This window comes from Sturnira hondurensis, unplaced genomic scaffold (assembly GCF_014824575.4).
Source record: "Sturnira hondurensis isolate 20B ecotype Veracruz unplaced genomic scaffold, ASM1482457v3 Scaffold0004136, whole genome shotgun sequence".
NCBI classification, from domain to species: Eukaryota; Metazoa; Chordata; class Mammalia; order Chiroptera; family Phyllostomidae; genus Sturnira; species Sturnira hondurensis.
The window spans coordinates 10,100,686-10,126,090 of record NW_028076767.1 but is presented as its reverse complement, the minus strand read 5'-3'; the positions used below and the strand labels follow the sequence as shown (position 1 = coordinate 10,126,090).

At 38.4% G+C, this 25,405-nt stretch overlaps 3 protein-coding genes across 4 annotated transcripts in view; 2 read left to right on the top strand and 1 right to left on the bottom strand.

Annotated features, from left to right (window-relative positions):
- SLC39A10 (solute carrier family 39 member 10) overlaps positions 1–21,771 on the top strand; it is an 88,866-nt gene extending 67,095 nt beyond the window's left edge. For both annotated transcript variants that reach the window (XM_037043725.1, XM_037043724.1), the window contains exons 6-10: positions 4,413–4,533; positions 5,766–6,134; positions 7,210–7,290; positions 13,469–13,659; positions 19,021–21,771. In XM_037043725.1, the coding sequence (XP_036899620.1) occupies positions 4,413–4,533; positions 5,766–6,134; positions 7,210–7,290; positions 13,469–13,659; positions 19,021–19,179 (921 nt within the window). In that variant the 3' untranslated portion in view covers positions 19,180–21,771. The remainder of the gene's footprint in view (positions 1–4,412; positions 4,534–5,765; positions 6,135–7,209; positions 7,291–13,468; positions 13,660–19,020) is intronic.
- LOC118985291 (chromobox protein homolog 3-like) lies at positions 622–1,148 on the top strand. The gene has a single exon (XM_037043727.1). It carries the CDS (start codon positions 721–723, stop codon positions 1,144–1,146), a length of 426 nt encoding a protein of 141 aa, XP_036899622.1. The 5' UTR covers positions 622–720; the 3' UTR covers positions 1,147–1,148.
- Positions 21,772–21,792: 21 nt separating the features above from the next.
- Positions 21,793–25,405, bottom strand: part of DNAH7 (dynein axonemal heavy chain 7) — a 219,634-nt gene continuing 216,021 nt past the window's right edge. The window contains exons 64-65 of the mRNA XM_037043723.1: positions 24,363–24,466; positions 21,793–22,206 (exon numbers count right to left, since the gene is read on the bottom strand). Of these exons, the coding sequence (XP_036899618.1) occupies positions 22,000–22,206; positions 24,363–24,466 (311 nt within the window). The 3' untranslated portion in view covers positions 21,793–21,999. The remainder of the gene's footprint in view (positions 22,207–24,362; positions 24,467–25,405) is intronic.

Genomic DNA, 25,405 nt, shown 5'->3' with positions numbered 1-25,405 from the left:
CCTGCTGGGAACTGACCTGCAACCCAGGCATGTGCCCTGACTGGGAATTGAACCGCGATCCTCTGGTTCGCAGGCACACACTCAATCCACTGAGCTACACCAGCCAGGGCCTCCTATGTCTTATTTTTATATTATATTCCAAGTAGTATATTTAATTTTTAAGTGCCATATTTTTGTCAGGACACCATCATATTTGATTGTCTCCAAAGGAGGAGTGACCAAGATGGTGTGCCCAGGGAAGAATTACCTGAGGAGTGGTGGAAAGCACTGAGAAGGACCACCTTATAGAAAAGTGAAAGAGGTGTAATGGTCTTTGGTTTTTGAAGGGTTGTGTGGAAGGTCATGTATGTGGGTGAAGAACAGAATGCGGTGGGAGGGAGGGATGACAAGATAGAGTAGCCAAAGGAAGTGTGTCAGCAGATTCCTGCCAAGTCATTTAGAAAAAGTGATGTGGGCTTAAACAGAGGCATGGCATAAGGAGTGGGGAAGAGGAGGTGATTAAGCAAACTGTTAAAATGAAAGAATCAGTAAGAAGACTTGGTATCTGATTAGATGTGTTAAATACAAGAGTTCAGAGTTCATCTCTGTGAGTACCTAATTTAAACACAGTTACGGGGATGTGGCTGGAGCTGATGGCGTGCAGGGCCGGAGACGCTGTGGGCTCGGGACCCGGAGCAGCACGGAGGCGGTGAATAAAAGCTCTTCAAGTCTGCGATAAAAATGGCCTCCAGTAAAACTACATTGCAAAAAATGGGAAAGAAACAGAATGGGAAGAGTAAAAAAGTTGAAGAGGCAGAGCCTGAAGAATTTGTAGTGGAAAAAGTATTGGACCGACGAGTGGTGAATGGGAAGGTGGAGTATTTCCTGAAGTGGAAGGGATTCACAGATGCTGACAATACTTGGGACCCTGAAGAAAATTTAGATTGCCCAGAGTTAATTGAAGCATTTCTTAATTCTCAAAAAGCTGGTAAAGAAAAAGGTGGTACAAAAAGAAAGTCTTTGTCTGACAGTGAATCTGATGATAGCAAATCAAAGAAGAAAAGAGATGCCGCTGATAAACCAAGAGGCTTTGCCAGAGGTCTTGATCCTGAACGAATAATTGGTGCCACAGACAGCAGTGGAGAATTAATGTTTCTCATGAAATGAGAAACAGCATTTCACAACCATAGATAAGCTCATGCTTCTGGGCTGCCATCATTTTCAGCAATCTAAGAAATAAATCACTTCAAGTTAAATTGAAATTTTTCCTGAAGCTTTAACCTTTGAAATTAAATAATTTGTAATTAATTGGGCAATTTAAACATAATGTAAGCAGCTTCGATTGGACAATTTAAAAGCAGCCATACCAGAATCCGTGGCCATATCTACAATTATAAAGGCAAGTTTATTTGCAAAACCCCTGAAAGGAAAATTTTATCACTACCAACAACTTCCTCTCCCAAAAAAGAAAACTTAGGCAAACCCTGGTATATTTTAATTAGGCGGGCAAGAATTATTTAAAGGTTTCGCCTAGCAAGCCATTCTTTTACAAAAGTTAACATTCTTGTGATATATTGACTGAAAGATTATGATCATGGAATGTGTAAGACTTCTTCATGGAAGCCTAATCAGATCATTAGAAACCTTGGCGACTTAAACCTGCTGAAATAAATGGGTGAACAAACTTTTGTAATCTAAAGTCTTGACCTGCATGTTGTACTCCAACTCATTCCTTACATGTAGGCTCTGTCTCAGTATTTGGGTTACCTGTTCAGTAGAAGCCAGGAAAAACAATGACTTTGTAGTAAACAGAATGTTATCCAATTGTATATTGTTTACTTTATTGTAAATACTGGTAAACAGTGGTCAATAAATAGTTTTATATTGCTTTAAAAAAATTTAAAAAACAAAAACACAGTTACGGATTGCAAAGTATATTGAAATTCCTATGAAGCCCTAGTTTCCTTCAGTTGTATATACCAACACAGAAGCCAGCAGATATTACGTATTTAATGTGTACAAATTATTAGGGACTGCATAATTTACAGACATGTGCAAAAAATTTTTTTTATAATTTTGATCTTATTTTGAACCTAAATTTACCAGCAAAATTAAACACATTTATTTTTGTAAACTAAACTAATGTAGGCACACAGAGTCCCCAAAATAGGGCAGCTTTTTTTTGTAAATGAAATTGTGGGAAATAAAAAAACTAAAGGGAATGCCTTTGGCAGGAAGGGTATTGCAAATCTAATAAGAAAATCTTCAATTATATCAAAGAAAGGAATCTAGGCAGATAAATCAGCACATCTTCCTTATGATAAATAGGACAACAAGTAATCTAAAATGAAAAAATAGAGGTGTTTTTTTTTTTTAATGAAGGCGATTAGCGAGACTTGAAAAGAACAGACAGGGGTCGTCTGGTACTGGAAGGGAGCTTTCAGAGCATCGGTTGGATGTACTGGACGATGACTAGTCTCAGCAGGACTGGGGCTTTCAGGGCAATGATTTGGCAAGTTTTTAGGGAAGTGGACAATCAGGACCAAAGCAGTTAAACGAAATCCCAGCTGGCGTTCGTGTTTTCTTCACTTTGCGTCACCCTCTCATTGACTTTTGTATTATCATTGGCTCCTTCTTCCTCTTTTTTCTTCTTTAACTGATTGATGTTTCTTTTCTCTTTAGGATGTCTCCGTATTATTTTCTGTTGAACATTTTGTATTTCCCCAGTTTCTGCTATTATTGCTATGAAGCAGAACAACCCAAAACTTAATGGTTCATAACAATAATTTATTATTTCTCTTAATTCTGTCAGGAACTTAAGCAGGATTCAGCTGGGCAGGTTTTTTGCTTCACTTGGTGTCAGCTAGAGTCACTCTCTGCTACATGCAAACTTGGGCAGCCAGGGCAGGGCAGGGCAGGGCCGGGCTGCAGGCCTGAAAAATGCTTCACTCTGTGTCTGTATGCCTCCATCTTGGTACTGTTCCATACGGCCGCTCATCAGAGTCCAGACTGAGCTTCTGCATGGCAGAATAGCCAGCTTCTTTGAGCAAAGGCAAAAGGTGCCAGGCCTGTCCCGGAACGGGCATAGCATCTCTTCTGTCGCATTTGATTGGTTGAGGGAAGTCAAAAGGCCAGCCAAAATTCAAGCAGAGGTTAGACTTTACGTTCTTGCGGGTGGAGAAGAATGCTCAAGACAGGCAGGGAAGAAATAGATGGTGGCTGTCTCTGAAGACTCTTGCCACACAAGTAGCCATAACAGGCTTGCTTATGCAGCAGCTAGAAGGCTTAAACATCTGAAACATTGCTTACAGCCTGTAAGCAAAGCCAGGAAAATGCTGTGCCAGTCAGTAAGCATCTCCCAGAGAATACTGCCTTTTACTTTCACACTATCCTAACGTACTTGATTATTTGTTCTCTTAAGTTAACATAGATTAGAACTTCAAGCTAGAAGAGTTGTCAGAGGTAGTTACGTTGATAAAAGAAGAAAGCAGACTATTACAAAATAAGATGGGAAAACTCAAACACAAACAATGAAATGTAATAATTAGAATATTAATAATTGAGAACACATTACATCAGAAGCAAAACTTATCTTTATTGCAAAGCTTAGGATCAGTTACTTATAGGTCACTTTCATACATCACTTCATTTAATCCTTGTAATCATTTTTATTTTACAGATGAGTATTCTTATGTTTAATAAATTTAACAAAAGCTCATAGACGTTAAATGAAAATTTGGTATTTTAATGCAAGTCTGACTGTTCATTATGTCACAGGTAGGGAAATTTTAGATGGCATTAATCACAGGCTAAAATTCAAAGGAATAAGCATTAGTTTTTGGAACTTCCTATTCCCATACACTATTAGATAAGAGAGATTACATATATTTCACACATTTCATTTGAGTTGTACATAATAATATTGTACTCTGTATCCTATTCTTTTTAAAAATATTTTATTTATTTTGAGAGAGAGAGAGGGGGAAACATCGACGTGAGAGAGAGACATGGATCTGTTGTTACCTCCTGCACGCCCCCAACTGGGGACCTGGCTTGTAACCCAGGCATGTGTCCTGACCTGGAGTCGAACTGGTGACCTTTTGGTTCGAAGGACAGTGCCCAACCCACTGAGCCACACACCAGTCAGGGCTGTGTCCTATTCTTAACTTTAGAAGAATTAGAAGAACTTGAACCTTTTAGTTGAGTATTCATAAAATAAGTTAAATAAATAAATAAATAAAAACACGTTACAAATGTAGTTGGGTTTTTCATCTGGTTAGACTCCTTGATTAACTACTAAATTTTTTTCTCACTTCTTTACTAAATAATTTGTGTATAACATTGCTACCAGTTATTCCTACACATGTTAATGGGAGAATGTTGTTGCTAATTGCAGCTGCAGATTTTATTCTAATACGAGATTTTTTTCCCAGGGGAAACAGAAATGGTTTATGAAGCAGAACGCGGAAGAACCGACTGTTGGAAGGAAGCTGTCAGACCATAAGCTAAAGGACACACCAGATGCCGACTGGCTGCAGCTCAAGCCTCTTGCCGGTAGACAAAAATTCTGACTAAAGAGAAACTTTTAAAACATGAAAACTGAATTATTGCTTCTAAACTTTGTGTTGTTTGAAAATTTTCTCATTGTAGCTTCCCCAATTTTAGTTTCTAACTTGAATTTTTGTAAATGTGAGTGTGTCTTAATTGTGATTTTGTTAGTTTTTTGTTCATTTCAGCCTAATTTATACTGGAATGTAGGACCAATTAATTATATTAGAGGGCAAAAACCATATTGTACTGTACTTTACAGAAAAACAAAGAAGGAAGCAAACAAACAGGCTTTCTAAGTGGTAGATTGGTGTAAAGTTTATTTCTCGGCAGTGCAAGGCCTTGGTGCCCTCCATGTGATGGGTTCCATGTGCACAAAGGAGAGTCAGCCTCTGCTCTTACAGGGAGCGGTCTGGTGCTTACAGTCTCCGCTCCGCCGTCCGTCCGTTCGGGCGCCTGGAAGTTGTAGCAGGTAGCTTCCAATTTTCAGGGAAACAAAGTTTTTACCTAAGGTTCTCCCTTTGTGTTTGAACTTGTGTTTCCCCTCAGTGTATCAGTGACTTTTCTGCAGAAAAGAGGCAGCCCAGACCTGAACGACAGCCTCTGCCTCATAATACAGTTGGAGAAGTGCTAAGATCTTTGTTGCGTAATAACTTTTGAAAACTAGCTAAGAGGCAACTTTAATTTAAGGGAAAAAAGCCATAAATGTTGTTACAGGTATTTGAACTTCATTCTAGTAATGATCTGAGTAGTATTGTCAAATAGGTGGGTCATTGAAAGATGCAAATGATTTAAATTTTGTCTTTGATTTTTTACATGGTAAGAGGTTAGCATGTAAACAGTGGGTAAACTTTAAGGATTGTCCTTTCTCTGAAAAGTTAGGGTTTCGTGTGTTACTGGTAAATGCAGCGGTAACTTTTCACCCCTTTGACCTACTCCTTTAGTTCCCCAGTATCTCCCACCTTTCTGATTCTCTCCTCGCTTTGTCCTCTATTGCTGTGAGTTCCCTCCGTTATTGGGTGTATCTTCTGGACCCTCAAAACCCGAGTTTGTTTTGTGCGTGCGTGTGCACACATGAATTAATTTTATTTGCTTTTATATACCTATTTACTTAGTGAATTTTAAAAACATTCACTTAAGAAATGTTCATTGCAATGCTATTCTCCCTGAGGTTAAATTAGCAAATATGTGTTCATTTACTTGTTGATAAAGCATATTCTTTGCTATTACAAATACAGGAACTGATGACTCGGTTGTTTCAGAAGATCGACTTAATGAAACTGAACTGACAGATTTAGAGGGCCAACAAGAATCCCCTCCCAAAAACTATCTTTGTGTAGAAGAGGAGAAAATCATGGACCATTCTCACAGGGATGGATTCCACACCGTTGACGAGCACGATCTCCATGCTGCCGCACGTAACCACCACGACGAGAGTAAAACTGTGCTGAGGAAACATGGGCATCAGTGGCACCACAAACATGCTCATCATTCGCATGGTCCCTGTCACTCTGGGTCAGATCTGAAAGAAACGGGAATAGCTAATATCGCCTGGATGGTGATCATGGGGGACGGCATCCACAACTTCAGCGATGGGCTGGCCATCGGTAAGTTCCCGGGAAACCTGGCTTCTGATGTGCTGTTCTTCAAGGCCGTACTGTAATATGTAAGATTAAAATATGGAGCTTAACTATAAATATGGTATTGTGTATTACTCCTGTCATTTGGTTTTTCTAAAGGCTGGGTTCATGTTTTTGACAAGTTTAGTTGGGGATATAAGGAATAATTTCAGCAGGTTTTTCTTTGAACATGTAAACAAATGTCTGTAATATATTATACTTCTTTAATTACTTCATTCAATTTGTTGTTACCATGTTGAAAAAGCTACCTTAACATTATATTTTCAGATACATTTACATCCCTGAATGAGAACAAACTAATTTCAGCTTTAGATTTAATAATTGTATGTGTGTAAAAAGGTGAAAAAAATTATAATGTTAAAAAAATCAATTGTAACAGATCCTAATCCATTAGCATCTTGCTAATGTAAACTGATATTGTCAGTTTATGAGGACAGTGAGGGATTAATACATAATTTTCTTTGAGATCTAGACTCTGTTAAATAATTACTCAGAAGTAGGCTTTGGGGTTTTTGTTTGTTTCTTCTTTTTTCAGGAAGGAGAAACCCTATTTTTGAATCTACAGTGGCTATTGGTGTTAAAGATAAAGAATTTTGCTGGTAGAATTGAATGCACTGTACCCCTGATCTCAGTGTCAAGACCATCAGACAAATAAGTCTTTGTGCCATTTGTGCCCTAGACCCAGATCAGTTTGGAGAAAGACACTAGCCATTTTACTCTCCAAATGGACTTGTATGAGTTAACAGTGAACATCAAACTACCACTCAGGGTTGAAATACTGGAAACCACTGCTATTTTTAAGCTATTAGTAAGTTGAAAAGCTATGTAAATAGAGATTTTAATTTAAAACAGAATATTTCTTTCTCTGAGTGGCTCTTTTTATGCTTGTAAACACCTATTGAACCTCACTCTGTATCCAAAATCTATAGTTTGTAAGATATGGTTGCCACTCATTATGAAATTAATTTGGGTAGGCAAAAGCAACTGGGGTAAAAAAGATCAGTAAATGTCATTTTTTTTCTTCTCCTCTCCCTCACCTCAGGGGCCGCTTTCAGTGCCGGGTTGACAGGAGGAATCAGTACTTCCATAGCTGTCTTCTGTCATGAACTGCCACATGAATTAGGTAATGGAATCTTTATAATTTTACGACATTTCATAAAATTCAACACTTTTTCAATTATAAATACATCAAAATTTTAGAGGTGTTAAAATGCAAGAAGTGGCTGATGGCAAGTATAGTGTCATTATTCTCTTACTGTATAATTTTTGTGATATGCTCCTAAAACTATATTGTTTTATATTACATATTTTAATTTATGTAAACAGTATTATGTTATATTCCATTCTTCTTCTTTCCTTATGTTACTAATTATTTTTAAACTACATCCAAGTTACTGTGAGTTACTTTAAAATGTAGCTTCTGCCCAATATTCAGCAGTGTTCCGTCTGCCACATTTTTCACATTTAGCACCTAGTAATAGACACACGACATGGCCTTTAGTTTCCTGCCACCACAAATAATGGCATGTTGAGCATCCATAGACTTGCTGCTCACAGACCCTTGTAAGAACGTCTTTTGGGTACACACCCAGGAGCAGGATCGATGGGCCCCGCGTGTGCGCGCCGAGTGGGCCCACATCACCGACCGGATGGCCACACCGACGTGATCTCTGCCAGCAGCACCTGGCCGTCTCTGTGTCCCTGTCAACACTGGATATTAACTTCAGTTTTTGCCAATTGAATGTGTGTAAAATGGTATTTCTTTGTTGTTTTAGTTGCTGTTTATTGATCTGCCAGTGATTTTTTACTTTCTCTTGAAATGGGTTGGTTTTCTATAAACTGAAAAACAAAAGATGTGAATATGCATCCACACTGAAAATATCTGAGATGTGGAGATGATTTATTTTGAAAGAAAATAACCGACTTCATCTTCTGAGTTCCCAAGGAGTTTTTTCCTTTGCTCATTCTGGTGTTACATTTTTTAAGTTGATCTGGCTGTGAAACACCGTTGGGTTGTGTTTGTGCCAGGAAACCTCCAGCTGCCCTTCTTGTCCACCCACTGCCCCCAGTGGAGGGTGTCAGGCTGCTCCGTGAGTCACTGGTTTATTCAACTGCCCTGTCCCCAAGGATCCATGTGGGCACAGAACTTTCCATCTGTAGTTTCTCATTTTAGGAGTGACACAGGAGGAATGACAGCCACATGTAAAACAAATGCAGCATGTATCTAAATAGCTAGGTAAGCTCCAGAGAGCTCAGAGCTCCAGCAAAAGCTGGATTACAGAGCTCTGCTTTGGCCAGGACCTCTGAATGAGCCATTCAGACCAAAATATCAACCTTTCTGTGCCCTGCACACCAGAGGTTGAGGCGTTACTATTGTTGTGAGAGGGAACATCAGTTCATTGTATATATATACACATATATAAGTGAACTTTGTCAGAAAGAAAGGAGTAGGACCTTATGAAAATATGTATTTTCCTCCAATACTTAGTTAATTTCCTCTCGTGTGTTAAAAGTTAAATAGAAATTCAAAATAATTTTTCCATAATGTGCTAAATTGTCCAGGGAAAATTAAACATTCACCATATAGATTTATACTGATGTTATATACATACATTACTTAAGGAAAAAAATAAAGGACTTTAAAATAGATACTTGTTCTAAAAAACCTCAATATTTGTTGTTAGCAGGTGTTATGATAAGGCACAAGTCACTTTTTATAATGTTATTTTTGTCAACAGAAAGGAAAAATAATTATTTATCAAAAGACGGATAGATTTACTTATTCACTGTAAGTCTCAACTCCAGGTGTTCCTTTTTGATTTATTTTTCAAATGTTTTTACAGGTTCTTATTTAGAAAGTGGAGGTGGAGAAAAAGGGAGAAACTATGCAGATAGTTTTAAGAATAAAGATAAACAAAATAATCATCTTGATATCATTATATAAAAATTATGTATTCTGCTGTATACTTGAACAATTGGAAATTGAAAAATTTTTAAGTACTATTTATAGTTAAATGAAAAAACATGAACTGTTTTGGTTAAACTTAACAAAATATACACAGAATCTATATGCTGTAAACTATAAATCACCAACAAAAGAAATTAAAAGAGACTTAAATTAAGAGATAAACTAGGTTTATGGACTGGAAGACTCAGTATTATTTTTTAAAGATTTTATTTACTTTTAGAGAGAGGGAGAGAAACATCAGTGTGTGGTTGCCTCTCACACATCCCTAACTGGGGACCTGGCCCGCAACCCAGGCGTGTGCCCTGACTAGAAATTGAACTAGTGAACTCTTGGTTTTTAGACTGGTTGGTGCTCAGCCCACAGAGCCACACCAGCCAGGGCAAAGGCAGTATTTTTAAGATGCCGATTCTTTCTATAGACTCAATGCATTCCCATTCAAAATCTCAGCAGGCTTTTTGGATATAAGTGATCTTTTTTAAAATTTTACATGGAAAGACTGTGGAACTCGAGTAACCAGAAGGATTTTGAAAAAGGACAGCAAAACTAAATTTTAAGGGTTGTTATAAAGCCACAGTAATCAAAATAAGTTATATCAGTGAAATAATAGACACATGAATCAGGGAAACAGAGTATAGAGTCCTCGTGTATATGGTAGCTTATTTTCAACAAAAGTGCAAAGGAAATTCCATGTAGAAAGGATAGTTTTTCATCAAATGTTTCTACAATAATTGGATACCTGCTTATAAAAACAAACAAACTTGTACTATACACAAAAATTAATTCAAAATTTATTATTGGTCTAAATGTAAAAATATTAAGTGTTATAAGAAAATCTTTGTTCTTGGATTAGGCAAATTGTTAGATAGTACATAAGAAGAATCACCCATTAAGAAATAAAGTAATAAAATGGACTTGATAAAAATTAAAAACTCTATATACAAAAGATGTATAAAATGAGACAAGGCACAGACTAAGAAAAAATATTTGGAAATATATCTGATAAAAGAGTTTGGATATTTAAAGACCTCTCAACTTAATAATAAGAAAACAACTCAAAAAATGAGGTAAAAGACTTGAATAGGCATTTCACTAAAGAAGTTACGTAGGTAATAGTTATCTGTTACCTACGTAACAGATGAAATTACGGGTGCTGGTATGTCATGGGCTGGAAGGGATGTGGAACAACCAGAGAATGCTTGTACATTGCTGGTAGGATTGTAGTTTCTTAGAAGGTTAGAAATGCATATTTAGTGTATGACCCAGAAATCCTACCTATAGGTATCCACACAAAAGAAGTAAAACTTACGTTGACACAAAAACCTGTTTATGACTGTGTACAATGACTTATTTATAATTACCAAACCCTTGAAATAACCTAAATGTTCTTTAGCTGATGAATGGGTAAATAAACTCTGGTTCATCTTACTTAACAGTAAAAAGCAGTGACTTTCTGATATACTCTTGTAAACTGTAATATGGGTGAATTATACACACATTGTAAGTGAAAAACTCTAGACTCAAAAGACTACATACTATATGATTTCATTTGTATACTGTTCTGGAAAAGGCAAACTACAGGGACAGAAAGCAGATCACTGTTTGCCTAGGAATGAGTGGCCTGCGACAATGTTTTGGGAGGTGTGATGAAATAGTTCTTGAGCTTGATGGTAGCTATAGTTATACAGTATGTACTTTTGTCAAAACTCATAAAACTTGAATCGTGCATGTAATTTATACCTCAGTTTTAAAAAGTATTAACTATGTTAAATTCGTACACTGTGATTAAGTGGGATCTATTCCTTGGATGCAAGGTTGATCATTATTCACAAATCAATTAACATGATACACTACATAAACAAAGTAAAGGATAAAAACCCTGTGATCACATTAATAGATGCAGAAAAGGCACTTGACAAAATCTAGCACCCATTTATGATAAAAACTCTCAGCAAAGCAGGAATAGAGGGAACAAGCCCAACATAACAAAGGCCATACATACGTGACAGACCCACAGCCAGCATTATGCTCTACTAGGAATAATGAAAAGCATTTCTCTTAAGATCAGGAACAAATCAGGGATGTCCATTTTCATCACTCTTATTCAACAGAGTACTGGAAGTCCTAGCCACAGCACTCAGACAAGAAGACATAAAAGGAATTGAAATTGGAAAGGAAGAAGCAAAACTGACTTTATTTGCAAATGACATGAAACTGTATATAGAGAACCCTAAAGGTTCCTCTAAGTAGTATCAACTAAAACCAATCCATCTTGACAAATTAATGATGCTGTTTGATTGTCATTCAGGGATGAAATAAATCATCTCACTATCCAGTAATATAGAGGAAGGCATCCAGTTTGAATAGTTTATACCTGTGATACTTTTTTATTGAGCATTAAATAATGCCCTCTTTAAAACCCTACTTTGAAATTATAAAAGGAAACACTGTATTTTATAACCAAAACGGCATGTTTGTACTCTCATTTTGTATTATATAATCCCCTAAGTAAAATTGCCCCTTTAGCAAAGTTGGTGGGTGAATTATTGAAAACATAGCCCAGAAATTTGTAGAGGAAGAAGTTAGAGAGCTGTGTTTAAAGGAAGCTGAGAAAGAAAGGCTGAAGGAACTTAAAACTCTGGGGGAGAGAAGAGATAAAAGCTGGTATTGAATCCAGGTCTCACTGAGGAGAATTAAGTATTTAGGACCAAAGTAGGAAAGATGTAAGGAGATAATATTAGATGGAAACCAGAGAAGAGCAATTTTGAAGCCGTTGGTAGATAATCCCATGTAATGTTGTAGTATGTAGATTGTAGCGGTTTCTTGGAACATGGAAAAATAATGCCTTGCACTGATTTATTTAACTTCATTAACAGGGCATGTGTTTTTAGTCATGTAAGATTTCTTCTTAAGAGAAAAAAACAAGCCACAGAATTTATCATGGTACCTTGCATCTATACTAAGTGTTCAGTAATTAAATGAACGTCTGTATATTTATTAATAAAAAAAGTAGTTTGGGTCCTGACCAGTGTGGCTCAGTTGAACAATGTTCCACAAAGCAGAAAGTCACTGCTGGTTCAATTCCCGGTCAAGGCACAAGCCTAGGATGTGGGCTCCACCCTGGTTTGGGCGCTTAGCCGATCAATGTTTCTCACTTCGGTGTTTCTGTCTCACTTCACTGTTTCTCCCTTTCTTTCTCCTTCCCTTCTCCTCTAGATAAGTAAAATCTTTTTCTTTAAGTTCATTACAATTAGTAAAACTATTAGCTTTGACCGTTTAGCTCCAAGACTTTCTTGCAACATTTTGCTCTTCTAGTAACATCTCTCTAAGACAGCAATTTTCAGATTTTTGCATCTCATGGCACACATAAATTAACTAAAATTCTGTGACACAAGAAAATACAATTTTTGCCAGTCTGACAAAAAATAGGTACAATTTTGGTTCATTGGCACCAACAGCTAGTGTTGATTTGGCTGCTTTGATTTATTTGACAGTCTAATGGGAAAGAGGTCAGTGCCCCTGACTGAATAGTCAGGTGTTGCGTGTTTTAAAGATACTTGCACACACTGTTTGAAAGTTGCTGTTCTAAGCAATATGTAATCCTTTTTTCTAGTGTTCCAACTTTAGACAGATGAGTTAGAGAAGTATTTTTTCACATGTTAAGCTTTCACATCTTAATTTTCAGAATTAAAATTCAGTGTTTTTCTGGAAGAAAAACCTAACCATACACAACATCTGATATAATATACTCAAAAGAGTGTTACCTCTTCTTAGGCCATTTCCCTTTGAGAAAAGCAGAAATTAGAGCACAGAGCTTTGATTGTTGCTCATAAAAAACCCCAACAAACCATTGTTATTGTTATAAATGGGTTTTTCCCATTTATAAAAATGTTACATTTCATGTTACACAATAAAATTGACCTTGCTTTTCAATGACAGTATTTTTCATTTGAAGATGCACGGAGATTTGTACAGCCCCGGCACCGTCAGGGCACATAAGAACTCCATTATCCTAACTAACTGATCCATGCTCCTCCTTCACAGTTGTACCTCTCCCTCCCCCCTGCTCCCTGGTGACCACTGAATGTTCTCCATCACCGTGGTTTTATCTTTTTTAGACTATCATATAAATGAAATCATGCCAGCATCATGCCTTTGAGATTCACCCAAATTTTAACATGTATAAAGGTTTAATTTCATAAGGAAAAAATAAATTTTCATAAGGTTCCAGTTATTAAAGATTATCTTACATCATTCTTAATTTTTCTACTGTTTTCCTAATTTCGTTTGTAAAATCTTATGATTTTAAAACTCTCACATTATGTCTTAACTGCAGGTGATTTTGCAGTTCTTCTTAAAGCAGGCATGACCGTAAAGCAGGCAATCGTGTACAACCTCCTGTCCGCCATGATGGCATACGTGGGCATGCTCATCGGCACGGCGGTGGGCCAGTACGCCAACAACATCACCCTCTGGATCTTCGCCGTCACTGCTGGCATGTTCCTCTACGTGGCCCTGGTGGATATGGTGAGACAGCTTATGTTGTGATGCTCGGTCTTTAAATAGACTGCAACTTCCAGAAGTGGAAGGAGTCTTTGGTTGTGGTTTGAAAGACTAATTTTTAATATATATATATATATATATATAAAACCCATTTTGAAGACACATGATATCCTAAATAATCTGTTAGGGAAAGATATTTAAGTAGAAAGATTCCTTTGAAAACCAGTTGCGATCCCAAAGATTTTTGACCGAATGATGTTAGTATTCAAAGTAATCATCAATGGTGTTTAGAGATAGAATTACAGGATTATTAGTACTACTTTGAAGACTTTGTACCTAGATGATGGAAATGTTTTATTGTTTAAAAAGATGAATCATTTGAGCTTGCCTTATGGCAAACAAGAAAGAAGAAGTACTATACCTCTTAGGTAAATCAGTCTTCTGTAGAAGATTATATTCCAAGGAATACTAAATTTTTCCTAAAAATTTAGGAAAATTTATTCTAAGTATATCCCAAATTTTATAAATAAAAATTTTAAAGGATTTTAATTATTTATCTTTTAGAGAGAGGGGAAGAGAGGGAGAAAGAGAGGAAGAGAAACATCCATGTGAGAGAGAAACATCAATTGGCTGCCTCGGGCAGGCGCCCCAACCAGGACCAAGTCCCCAACCGAGGCCAGTGCCCTAATGGGGAATCAAACCGGCGACCTTTCACTTTGTGGAATGACTCCCAGCCAACCGTGCCAGGCCACACCAGTTAGTGGTGTATCCTAAATTTTTAATTACAGAATGAATGCCTGTTTGTTACAGAACCTTTAGAAAATAGGAACAAAAAAAGATAAAAATCACTTATATTCTGTATCTGGAAGTAGCCATCCCTCCCCTCCCCTTTTATTGCTGTATATTTTATTTTTTGTTTTTCCACGTCAGTTTACTGGCAGTATTATTTTGTGTCGGCCTAGGTGTACAGCATAGTGGGTAGGTAGTCATGTGTTTTACCTACCGTCCCTCTCTCTTCGTAGACCTCTAACACCTCGTTTCCTAGCCCCATGCTCAGCTGATGATAGCTTTGCTTCCTGCTCCATGGAGAAAACTGAAGCCTTCAAGACAACCTCCCCCAGGTTCCCGTCACCATTTCTACTTCATCTCCTGCTCCTTCAGACACACCGTCCCCTAGCACTTACCCTCGTGCTAACTCCCTTAAATTGCCCCCTCTCCTTCCTGCATCATTCATTTTTCCCTGTCTGCAGGATCGTTCCTATCACCATATAAACCTTCCTTAAAAAGCAGGGGAGATAGACTGTTCTTAACTCCAGTTTGCGTTTTAGCTGTTATCCTGTTCTCTTCCCTCTGAGAGCAAATCACTCTTTCTTGCTTTTAATTCCCCCTCTCTTGAGTCTGGCTCATCAGGTTTTCTCCCTGACTGCCTTGCCAGATGGCTTTTGTCAGGTTGACCAACGACCACTACAGCTTTCACTGGGTTCGTTTTCCTGCCCCGACCACAGCATTGGGCAGCCGGTCCGGTCATCTCTTCTCTTTGAAATGCTTTGTCAGGTGGTTTCTGTGCTGCCACTGCCTCTGGGCTCCTGCCCTTCTGGACTTAATTTCTCTGTTGTTTTTCCTGCACACACTTTCTCTCCCTGACCTCTAAATGGTTGTGAAAACCCTGTAAATAATCTCATCTCATGGTATATTTAATAGCTGATAATTCTTGTTAAATTTTTTACAAGTCTCTTTTTTAAAAAATATTTTGTTTATTTTTAAAGAGAGGAGAGAAACATTGATGTGTGGGAGAAACATGGATTGGTTGCTGCTCATATGCCACCTATCAGGGACCTGGCCCGCAACCTAGGCACGTGCCCTGACTGGGAACCGAACCTGAGACCTTCTGGTTCACAGGCCCACACTCAATCCAGTGAGCCACACCAGTCAGGGCATTAATTCCTCTTTACATTTTTAACCCAGGCATTCTCTTCACCTGCAGATTAGTCCAGCCACCTGCTTACCTGAGCATCTCAGAGGCATCACAAATTCTGCATGTTCAGAACCCACCTCTTGTTATTTGCCAGCCCTCCTCCTTGTGCCAGCACCCCTTACAGAGTTCTCCATCTCGTAAGGACTCTGTTCTTCTAGTTGCTTAGAAGAAACCCCAAGCATCTCTCTTTGACTCCACTCTCTGTTCTCCCCACGTCTGGTTTGTCACTGAGGCCTGAGGGCTCCGTCCCCTAACCACCTCTACTCCCCTGTCATCTCCCTCGTTCAGCCCACCACCATCCTTCTCCTTTTAGCTCTTTTCCCTACTTTTGACCTTGCCCGTCACCACATTCCAGATCAGCACACCAGCCAGAATGATCATTTTTAGTGATCTTTTAACAATTAGACCGTGTCACTTGTGTGCTTCAAACCCTGTAAGTGGCTTTCCATCTCACTCAGAGAAAAGCACCAAAGCCCTTGTTCTCCATCCTCTGTCCCCTTCCGCTGCCTCACCTCCAGTTTTCCTAACTGCACCTCATCTCCTGCCCTTTGCCCCAGAAGCACCCTCTGCCTCTTGCCCGTCGCTCTGTGTGGGACAGATGGCCTGCAGACACACTCCTGGCTAGCTCTTCACACCTTGTGAAGCGTCCTAACTCAAATTTCAGTCTCTACCACCACATTTCACATCCTTTCCCTACTCAACTGTTTTCTCCACAGTCTATTAATAACATTAAACATTTTGCTTATTTACTGAGTTAATTTTGTGCGCCCCTAGGATGTCAGTTCTGGAAGTGCAGGCATTTTTGTCATATTTCACTTACTGTTGAATAAAGAATGAATAAGCTAATTGTCATACTAGAAAACTAAAGTTGTAAAAAGAATGAGACAGTTGTCCCAGACAGGATTTATAGTTTAATGAAGAAGAAAAGTAGCCACTAATTATAATTTTTTGATACATGTTACAATAGAGTGGTACATGATGCTTGTGGAACCACAAAGAAAGGTCAGTTTAAAAGCTTGGGAAATAAAATTAGGGAATTTTTCTGGAATAGGAAGTCTGAGCTAAGTCTTAAAGACTTTAGAAGAATAATATATGAGGAAAAAGAGGGAAAAGCATATGAAAAAATTATAAATAGCATCACTCTTTGACTGGCGAGTCTACCCTTGAGACTGTATTCTGAGGAAATCACCTAAAATTATTACCGCTAATAAAGTAAGCAAGCAAACAAACCAAAAATAAAGCCATATTAAAGTGTTCTTTGCAGTAGTATTTATAATGTCACAATTTTATTGAAAATACCCTAAATGTCCATGAAAAGGGGACAAATTATTCACATATATTTTAGGATTTTAATGACACTGAAATTATGTATTTTCTAATGTTAGTAGAAAAAAATGGTTTAAAAGTTTATTTTCATGTGGTCATCAGGTAGATGTTGGCCAGACCGTGACATCACCCAACGTGCCATGCTAAAAAGATCAGAGTTTATCCTATAAATTTTGGAGAGCCAGTAAAAGGTTTAAGCAACAACAGCATGCTCACATTTTTGCTTTCGGAAGACCACTCTGGGTGTAGAGAGGAAGCTTTTATTGATGTGTAGTCGCTTAATAAGATGGAGACAGCACCAGCAGTTTCGGTGTGAGGCGCCTTCAGGATACCCAGATAGAGGCACCTGGTTTCAGGTGGCCTCGGGTAACGGCTACTCACTCACCTGTGAGCAGCATGGTTACTTCCGCTCTTAACAAGTGTGGCCCACGCACTGGCTGGCCCCTGGCCATGGCCGTGACAAACAACATGGGCGTCGACATTCGGGGTGGTTGGCGTAGGGAGGGCACGGTCCCTGTTCTGCCTGCCGTGTACACGGATCAGAGGAGATACTTCTGTCAAATGTCCTGTTAAGGAGTGTCAGGGTTAAAGGTTCTTCTAACAGTAAAAACTTGGGGGAAATGGGGAGGGAAGATATAATAAAATAGTCTTCTTACTAGAATCATATGGAGGAAATTGCCAGTTTGTCTTAATCTGGGGGTTGGCAAACTTTCTGTAAAGGGTTAGAAAGTAAAGATTTAGGTGCTGTGGAGAATCTAGTCTCCGTCACAAGTATTCAGCTGCACCATTTGCAGTGCCGTCTGCCACAATTACTTAATGCTGTTGGACGAGAACAACAGCCTCTATGAGCTGATTGTGTGCTTCCGCCATAGACCTGTGAGCAGTACAGGAGGCCAGCATGGAGCAGGTCTTAAGCCAGACCCTCGAGAGACTGTTAAATAGCACTGTCTGCTTGGTAGTTGGATTAATTGTACTCATTATTTAATAAATAATGATTTTCTTTTTAGGCAGGTGTTACATACTTAACACTACATTTCTGCTCCCTAAACTTCAAAACACCGAGATACTGTACGGAGTAAAGCTCAGCGACTAAAAGAGTAGCGTAATTGCCACGTTTTGTAGATAATCATCGTGAAAGCAACAGACAGAAGCGTGAAAGTGAAAACTGGAAGCAGCGATTCTTTCACAGTTTTGATGAGGTTGGGGTAGAAAGAACATAGGCTTTATTAATGCACAAATATTTCTGTTTCAACAGATCTAGTTGACTTAAAGATTCACATTTTATAGTTTGACCCATGAATTATTATTCTTAACTGTAATAGCATATGCTTATACTGTAGACGTTGAACTGTAAATTTTCCAGTGTACTGTTGCTTTAAAGATATTGGAGACTTTTGAATATTTAAAGTTGTATCACTATTAAGAGAATAGAGTCGGCTGTGTGTAACTTGGTAGCAGTTACACTGGCTGGCATGATACACTATTTTGTGTCTGTTGTTGGAAGGAGAACAAAGCTACTTAAGGGCATAGTAATGCCAGTTTTGAATTGTCTGTAAATGTCTATCCTTGCAGTCACATGCAGGTGGAAATGAGAATTTTAAATGGACATGGGTAAAGAAATGATACAGTTTTAAATTAGATATCCCCAAAGGGAATCTTACTTTCTCACTGAGCTTAAGTTAGATGGTAAGTGCGGGATTTGTGGTATTCTTTTCTGAGAGTTGTAATGGCAATAATTAGTTGTCTTATACTTTAGTATAAAGTAAATGTCAGAATAGATAAGGTCAGTGGACAGTAAGTAACTTTGAAAAATGACTAACATATATTATGTGCATTTGTTGGAGAACGAAGAGAGAACAGAGTTCATAGTTACTTAGTACATAGCCAGAGCACACAATTTCTTATTCAGTGCTCGACTAAAATATGTTACGGTTAGTTAGCACTGTGTTCAATAAGTAATTATTTTATTTGTAGCTATGCTTTGGTCATTATTGTTCTTCAGTAGGAAAAAGTGTAAAAAAAAACCATTTCAGCAGAATATTATACGAAATTGCTTGTAAATACCTGTGTGGCTTTTTCCCCAGCTTCCAGAGATGTTGCATGGTGACGGTGACAATGAAGAACATGGCTTTTGGCCAGTGGGGCAGTTCGTTCTGCAGAATTTAGGACTGTTGTTTGGATTTGCCATCATGCTGGTGATTGCCCTCTATGAAGACAAAATTGTGTTCGACTTCCAGTTCTGACCATTCCCGGCGGTCACTGTTGACTACGAGAGTGTTACTGTGCAGCTTTGCGTCTGTTCCTCGTACTGTATGCGCATCGCTCAAAGAAAAGTCAGTGGCTTGCACTACTCACCAATTCCATAGATTTGAGCCTGCCCCCAAGACTGGTGCTCAGTACTGCTTTCCCTGTGTGAAGGGGGCTTTTTAAAAAAATGTAAAGCTTGTGATGTAGAAAGGAGAAAATGGGATTCCATGAAACAATGTTGGTATAAGTTTAAGACTTTGGAAAAAAGAATCATATAAAACACTAACATAGTCTCTTTATTAGTAGAAACTTCTGTGGCTATGCAGAAATAGGAATTGAACCAAAAAAAAATCACTTAAACTTTAAAAGTATTTTAAATGGACTTTGGCAGACTTTTCTTTGTGCTAAAAATGACTTGTAGTGTCCTTTAATTCAGCTACATATATACATATGGTAATAGGGATCAACTTGATGACTTTGAAATTGGATAAAGTAGACTGTAGGACGCAGAGGGAAAGCTCAGGCTGCATTAGAGTATGAATTTAGCATTGGGGAAGCCCTTATTCTTGAATCTAGAGTTACTATTTTTGTATATATTTGCATAGTGTTTAAACTTGCAGCCTAAACTACTGAAATTTGTGATTGTATGTTTGTGTGAGCTTCAGTTTAATGAAAGATTCATAATGGTTCTTTTTATAATGTTATACTTGGTGTTTGGGTTTTGTTTTTGTTTTGCTTTTTTAAAAATTTTTGTTTTGTTTTGGGTTTTTTGGTGGGGATAGGAGATTGGAGCATGTGGTAAAATCGTTCTTTTGTTACTAAAAATGTAGGTCTAGAAGATTTCAGAGAAGTGAAGAATCCAAACATGGTCTAAATATTCAATTTTCCTACTTTAACAATACTAACTAGTTACTTGGAAAATTTAAGTTCTGAATGTGCTTACCGCTTTACCAGCTGGCCCTGGGACCACACTGTGCTGGCAGTGACCCATGTGGGCCGTGTCCGTGATCTGTGCATGGAGCGTGCAAACAGTCATGTGGTGATCGTCGCTGACACTGTGGCTGTCATAGCACCAAGTGACTTGGAAGATATATTTAACTAACTCAGCTGAAATCACTTGATCATTTTGTGCCAAGATATGCTGTTAGTGCCTAACAGGGGTTAGTGTCTTTTTTAGGTGCCCTGTTCTCCTACCGTAATTGTGATTGATTTGTGAGAAGTGCAAGCCATGTTTATTCTGAATTTTGACCTAATGATTTGTAGCCCAGTCGACGCATGTAGCCTTCTGTTTACACATTGTGCCACCTGGTCTTCATGTATGCAGGTAAACTGTGTTTCAACTGTGCGGGCAGCTTTCTCTCATCTGCTTGGCTACCAGTGTAGCTGCTGTACAAATCTTACTGTTCAAATATTGAAGAGCCAAACTCTTTCCATTCCATTGTAATGTTTTCACTTAGTTCTCTTCCTCTTCCGTGTTTCTTCCATCTTACTCCATAACTGTAAAACAAAAAACGAAGCTTTGAGAGCAGCACATGCACCCAAGTGTTAATGGAGTACTGCCAGGGTTTCTTCTTTATCCTGTAAGCGAGGGAGTTCAGGTCTTCTATTAATTTATGCCTGAACTTGGACAATTATTTCTGGCTTTCTCCATGGCCTCCTGTAACAAGTAGGAGTTTTATACGTAGAGTATTTTCAGCTCTGGGCACTGAATTGGGACAGTCCTCATCTCATTGCTTGGTCTTCAAGCAGCCGAGCTAAACGGTGCTGGTATTTTGTGTAGTGCTGCCGAGGTCGAGTGATTAAGGGTCTTGCTGTCTGAACCAAGATACAGTTGTAGTTCACTTTTGGGTTTTGTATCCAAAGCGGATTCTGCATTCCACCTTATTAAATCTGCTTAATTTAAAAACTGTTATGAAGAGCAATGGCTGGAATATACCCCCAGTCTTAAATTCCTGATTTAAAGTGAATAGGTTATGCTAAAGTATGTATAGTTTTAGATTTTCTCAAAAATGGTATTATCTTTATTTGCTGGATCTTTTTAACTTTTTAAGAAGGCTGTACCAGTTGCTGCTAGTATTTTGTTAGGGTTCCACCAGTATTTAGTTTTCACATCATTCTAGTGTATGATTTCAAGTCTTACTAGACAATCTGCATTCCACTACATTTCTGTTTGGCTCCCACATCCCATTTAGCGTGACCACTCTGCGTTAACATGTGTTTGTCGGAGTTCATTACTGTCACTTGTACAATGCTGTCACTGTGTGACGTCCATATGAAATTGGTGTATATCACATTGCATTCAATCAGCTGTGATTATGCTTAGAAATACTATAGTAACTAGACGCAGTGTGAATTTTTTCCATTAACAATAAGTCAGTGGCTTAAATGTGATTATGGTCCCGCAAGGTGATACTTGCTAAAATAGCTAAACTTTTTTTGTTGTTGTTGTTATAACTGAATCATTTTTTAAAAAATTTTTAAAGCTGGAAATGATCAAATGCTGTTTTTTTCATTGTCAACAGTGCTGTGTCATTTTATGTATGTTCCTAATGCTTATGGAACTCTCCCAAAATAAAGTTATTAAAGAAGAACGAATATACCAATGTGTTTCCTTTAGTCTAGTCTTTATTTCAGGACATTTCCTTATACTGAAGTATGAGTCCTTTTCAACACAGACTGCATCTGCACATTAATAAATTTATGAGTACATATAACTTTAGTCAAATTGACTTAAACTAAATAAACTTAAAAAATTAAATATATGTTCTACTTAATCATGTAACAAGAAGTAGGAGCAGAGCAACGGTATCCTCCAATCACGAGTTGAGCTGACATAACAGCGCCACGCCCCGGCCGATCCAGTGCTCCTTGGGCTGGTCAGAGGGCAGGGTCATGGCGATCACAAAGTTCGTGGAATGGCCCGTGGTGGACAGTGTTCCCCTCCGCTCGATTGTCTTGTACAACGGAGCGACATAACTTGGTCGTTCTGGTATGTCTAGCCTCTTACAGGGCTTTAGCCACATCTGGAAGAAAGAGTAAAACTTCGTTAAGTCAAAGCTGTTGTATTTGAACATTCAGGCAGTATTGTTAAAGTTGGTCATATCTGCAAATTTCTGTGGCCGCAGTAGTTTTTATTTTTGTCAGCAGTACAGCCATCAAAACATTTTTTAGAGCTCTCCAACTATCTTCAGAACAAGTTTAGAAACTAAATGACTTTTTAAAAAGTTATTTTCACCCACTCTAGCAAAAAGCATATTAACTGTCCATCACCTCTCCACCATACTTACACTTACCTGGGGATGACTTCTGGCACTTACAGACAAGCCAGATATACTTTGAAAGGAGAAAACTGTCACCACTGATACTCAAAATCATGTTGCCTAATTCGTTAAAGGCCAACCCCAAAATATTCTGAGGATTTTTATCAATGATGGTAGAATTAGATCACCTCATTTTAGGTGAATATCTTAAAGTTGCTATTATATATTATCATACATATCCAAGACACCCACATTATTTTTATAGAGTCAGCCAAGTTCCTAGAATGGAAAGCATTATTGAACGTCACCAATCTCAAAAATCAGATTTAGGGGCAAGCTGATCTCTGAATATGAGTAAACAACAAACTATCATCATAAAGATGAAATGATGTTTTTAGAATTCGACTGAATTCATTTTTCTGTCATCGTAATAGTTGCAACCCTTTGAGGTGGCAGCAACCCTGGTGTGTCTGGCCTCTTACAGACTCACTCTTCAGAGTTCTCTTAGGCTTCACAGGTTCAAAATACAAATGATATGAAGGAGCTAATAAGGGCACCAGTCTTTCCCTGTATTGTGGAATCCAGATTATTATAAGGGGGAGGGGAGGTCATAAAAGATTTTCAGCTATAGTTAGGTATAAGGACTTTGAGCACTGGAGTTGGATCTATTTCATTTTCTCCAAGAGTAGATTTTTCTTACTAAGTGACTTCCTCATTCAGGAGAATCATCCACATATAAATTCCTTCTATTCACTGCAACTTCTTAAAAGTTTCCATGTGAAAGGGAAAAAATTCAATACCAATCAACTCCTGAAATTGCACATTTGTCCTTGTGACTTTCAATTTGGGTCTCATCTTTGAAACTTTCTCTGCCCACAGTATCTTAGCTGATTTCTTGTAATTGGCTGTCAGCAGCAGGTCCCTTTACCTGTTGGCGATGCTCTGAAGGATTTTTGCCTGTCGGAGCAGTTCCCAGTGCCCCACAGACAAGTCAGGTAAATTTACAGCCTCTGTTTTACCACCGTCCCAGACTGTCCAATTGTGGGGAAATCTATGTGGCCGTTTTCTCATGATACAGTAACAGATGGAAGCTTGGTATTTACACAGTTTGGTCGCCCTGTTGAAGACAGGTGCCTAGAGACTGTAACTTTATGTGGGTGGTTCTCATATAGTAATCTAACCTGTAAATTTTACATTTTAGGTCAATTTTAATGTAAGAAACAATACACGATAAAACGTGTGTGTGGTTTTATATATATATATAGCTGATCCTCATTACTCCCAGGTTCTGTGTCTGCAGATTTGCCCAGCATTACAGTGTATTTGTGATCCTTCAGTCAGTACTCTGCATTTTCATGGTTATTTGCACGCATTCTCCAAGAGCAAAAAATACGAGTCGCCGGCAAGCACATTCCCAGCTGAGGTTGAACCTGTGACATTCTGACTTTTTGTTTCATCTCATAACTAAACAAGTATCCTTTGGACAGTTCATTTAATGCCAAGTTTAAAACATTTTGGTGGTTCTTTGTTGGTGGTGACTTCTCTGTTTAAAACAGCCCCCCATGTACAGTGCTGAGGGGCTACCTAGTGTTCCTAAGTGCAAGAAGGCTGCATTGTGCCTGATGGAGAAAATACTGTAAGCTTTGTTAAGGCATGAATTGCAGTGCTGGTGTCCTGAGTTCAATGTTAATGGGTCATAAGTAGGTGTCTTTAAACAGAAACACAAATGAAACAATGTCATGTATGGATCACGTAACAAAACTGAGCTTGCTTTTCTAGGAGCAATGTTTCAGCAGTTTACTAATTCAAAGCTGGCAGCAACTCCATGAAACATAATTACCCTGAATAACAAGATTTGACTGTGTGTGTGTGTGTGTGTAAACCCCCCATCTGTATATATATCCTTAGAAAATACTAACCACAGGCATTGTATCATAAAGAATTTTGGGATGTGATTCAGCAAGTTTCTTTATCTTTCTATTCCAGGAAGCTCCATCCAGAAATAATCCATGAATGAAAACACCTAAATATAAAAGAAGCAGGTTAATGCAACCCTTTCGATATCCAAATTGACTGAGTTCTGAATCCGAACTTCCTACAGATGAATACTATTCAGGTCATACTAGGTCAGCAGCCTCAGGCTTATTCTAAAAGGAAAAGCAGTGTTCTGAGTGTTTTGTCTTAACACCCGCATTTCAAGAATATCTGTACCTTCCCAAGTCAACTAATTCAATATTATATACATGGAAGACACGAGGAATTTTAAATTAGCCTGTGGGAAGTTTCCAGTTTGTAGGAACAGGATTAGATTTATATTTTTAATTGGACAATGATTATCATGTCAGAGGCCATGAAATCGGCAACGAAAGTTCCTTGTGCCATTGTAGGGATCCAGTGACTCCTGGGCGACAAGTGAGCAAGTGCCCTCTGCAGATCTCTAATGGGTGTGAGCCAAATTTCTCCCCCCTTTCAGGATTTGCTCTCATTCCAAAGACAGACACACGGAAGAACTCCCTCTAGCATAGAATGTCGCAGGCAAACAGCTGAAGAACACAACTGAGGAAGTCAGTGACACCCAGTCACTTTCTCTGGCCACCCATGTGTGGAAAGCCTCATGACTTGAACATAGGGGTCTGCACTTAAAAACGTTCATTCTATATTTGCACAGATGTTACAGGAAGCAATGTGGAACTTAGGCCTAAATTTTACTTTCTTCTTTGCTGTGCAACCTTGAGCGATTCATTTAACTTTAGACTTGCTTTGTCATCTGGAGAACAGCTGGGAAACATCCATAACACAGTAATGCCTGCTTTGTCTACTGTGTACAGCTGTGAGATCAAGTCAGCTAATACTGGGGAAAGCACTCGGTGAAGCATCTGAATATCCACTTGGCAATGTCCAGCAGGACTTTGGGCAATGATGGTAATGTTCCCCATCTGTGCTCTCCAACCTTGGTAACCAC

What these genes read in the sequence shown, in the direction of transcription:
- LOC118985291 (XM_037043727.1), top strand. Translation starts at nt 721, where the DNA reads ATGGCCTCCAGTAAAACTACATTGCAAAAAATGGGAAAGAAACAGAAT.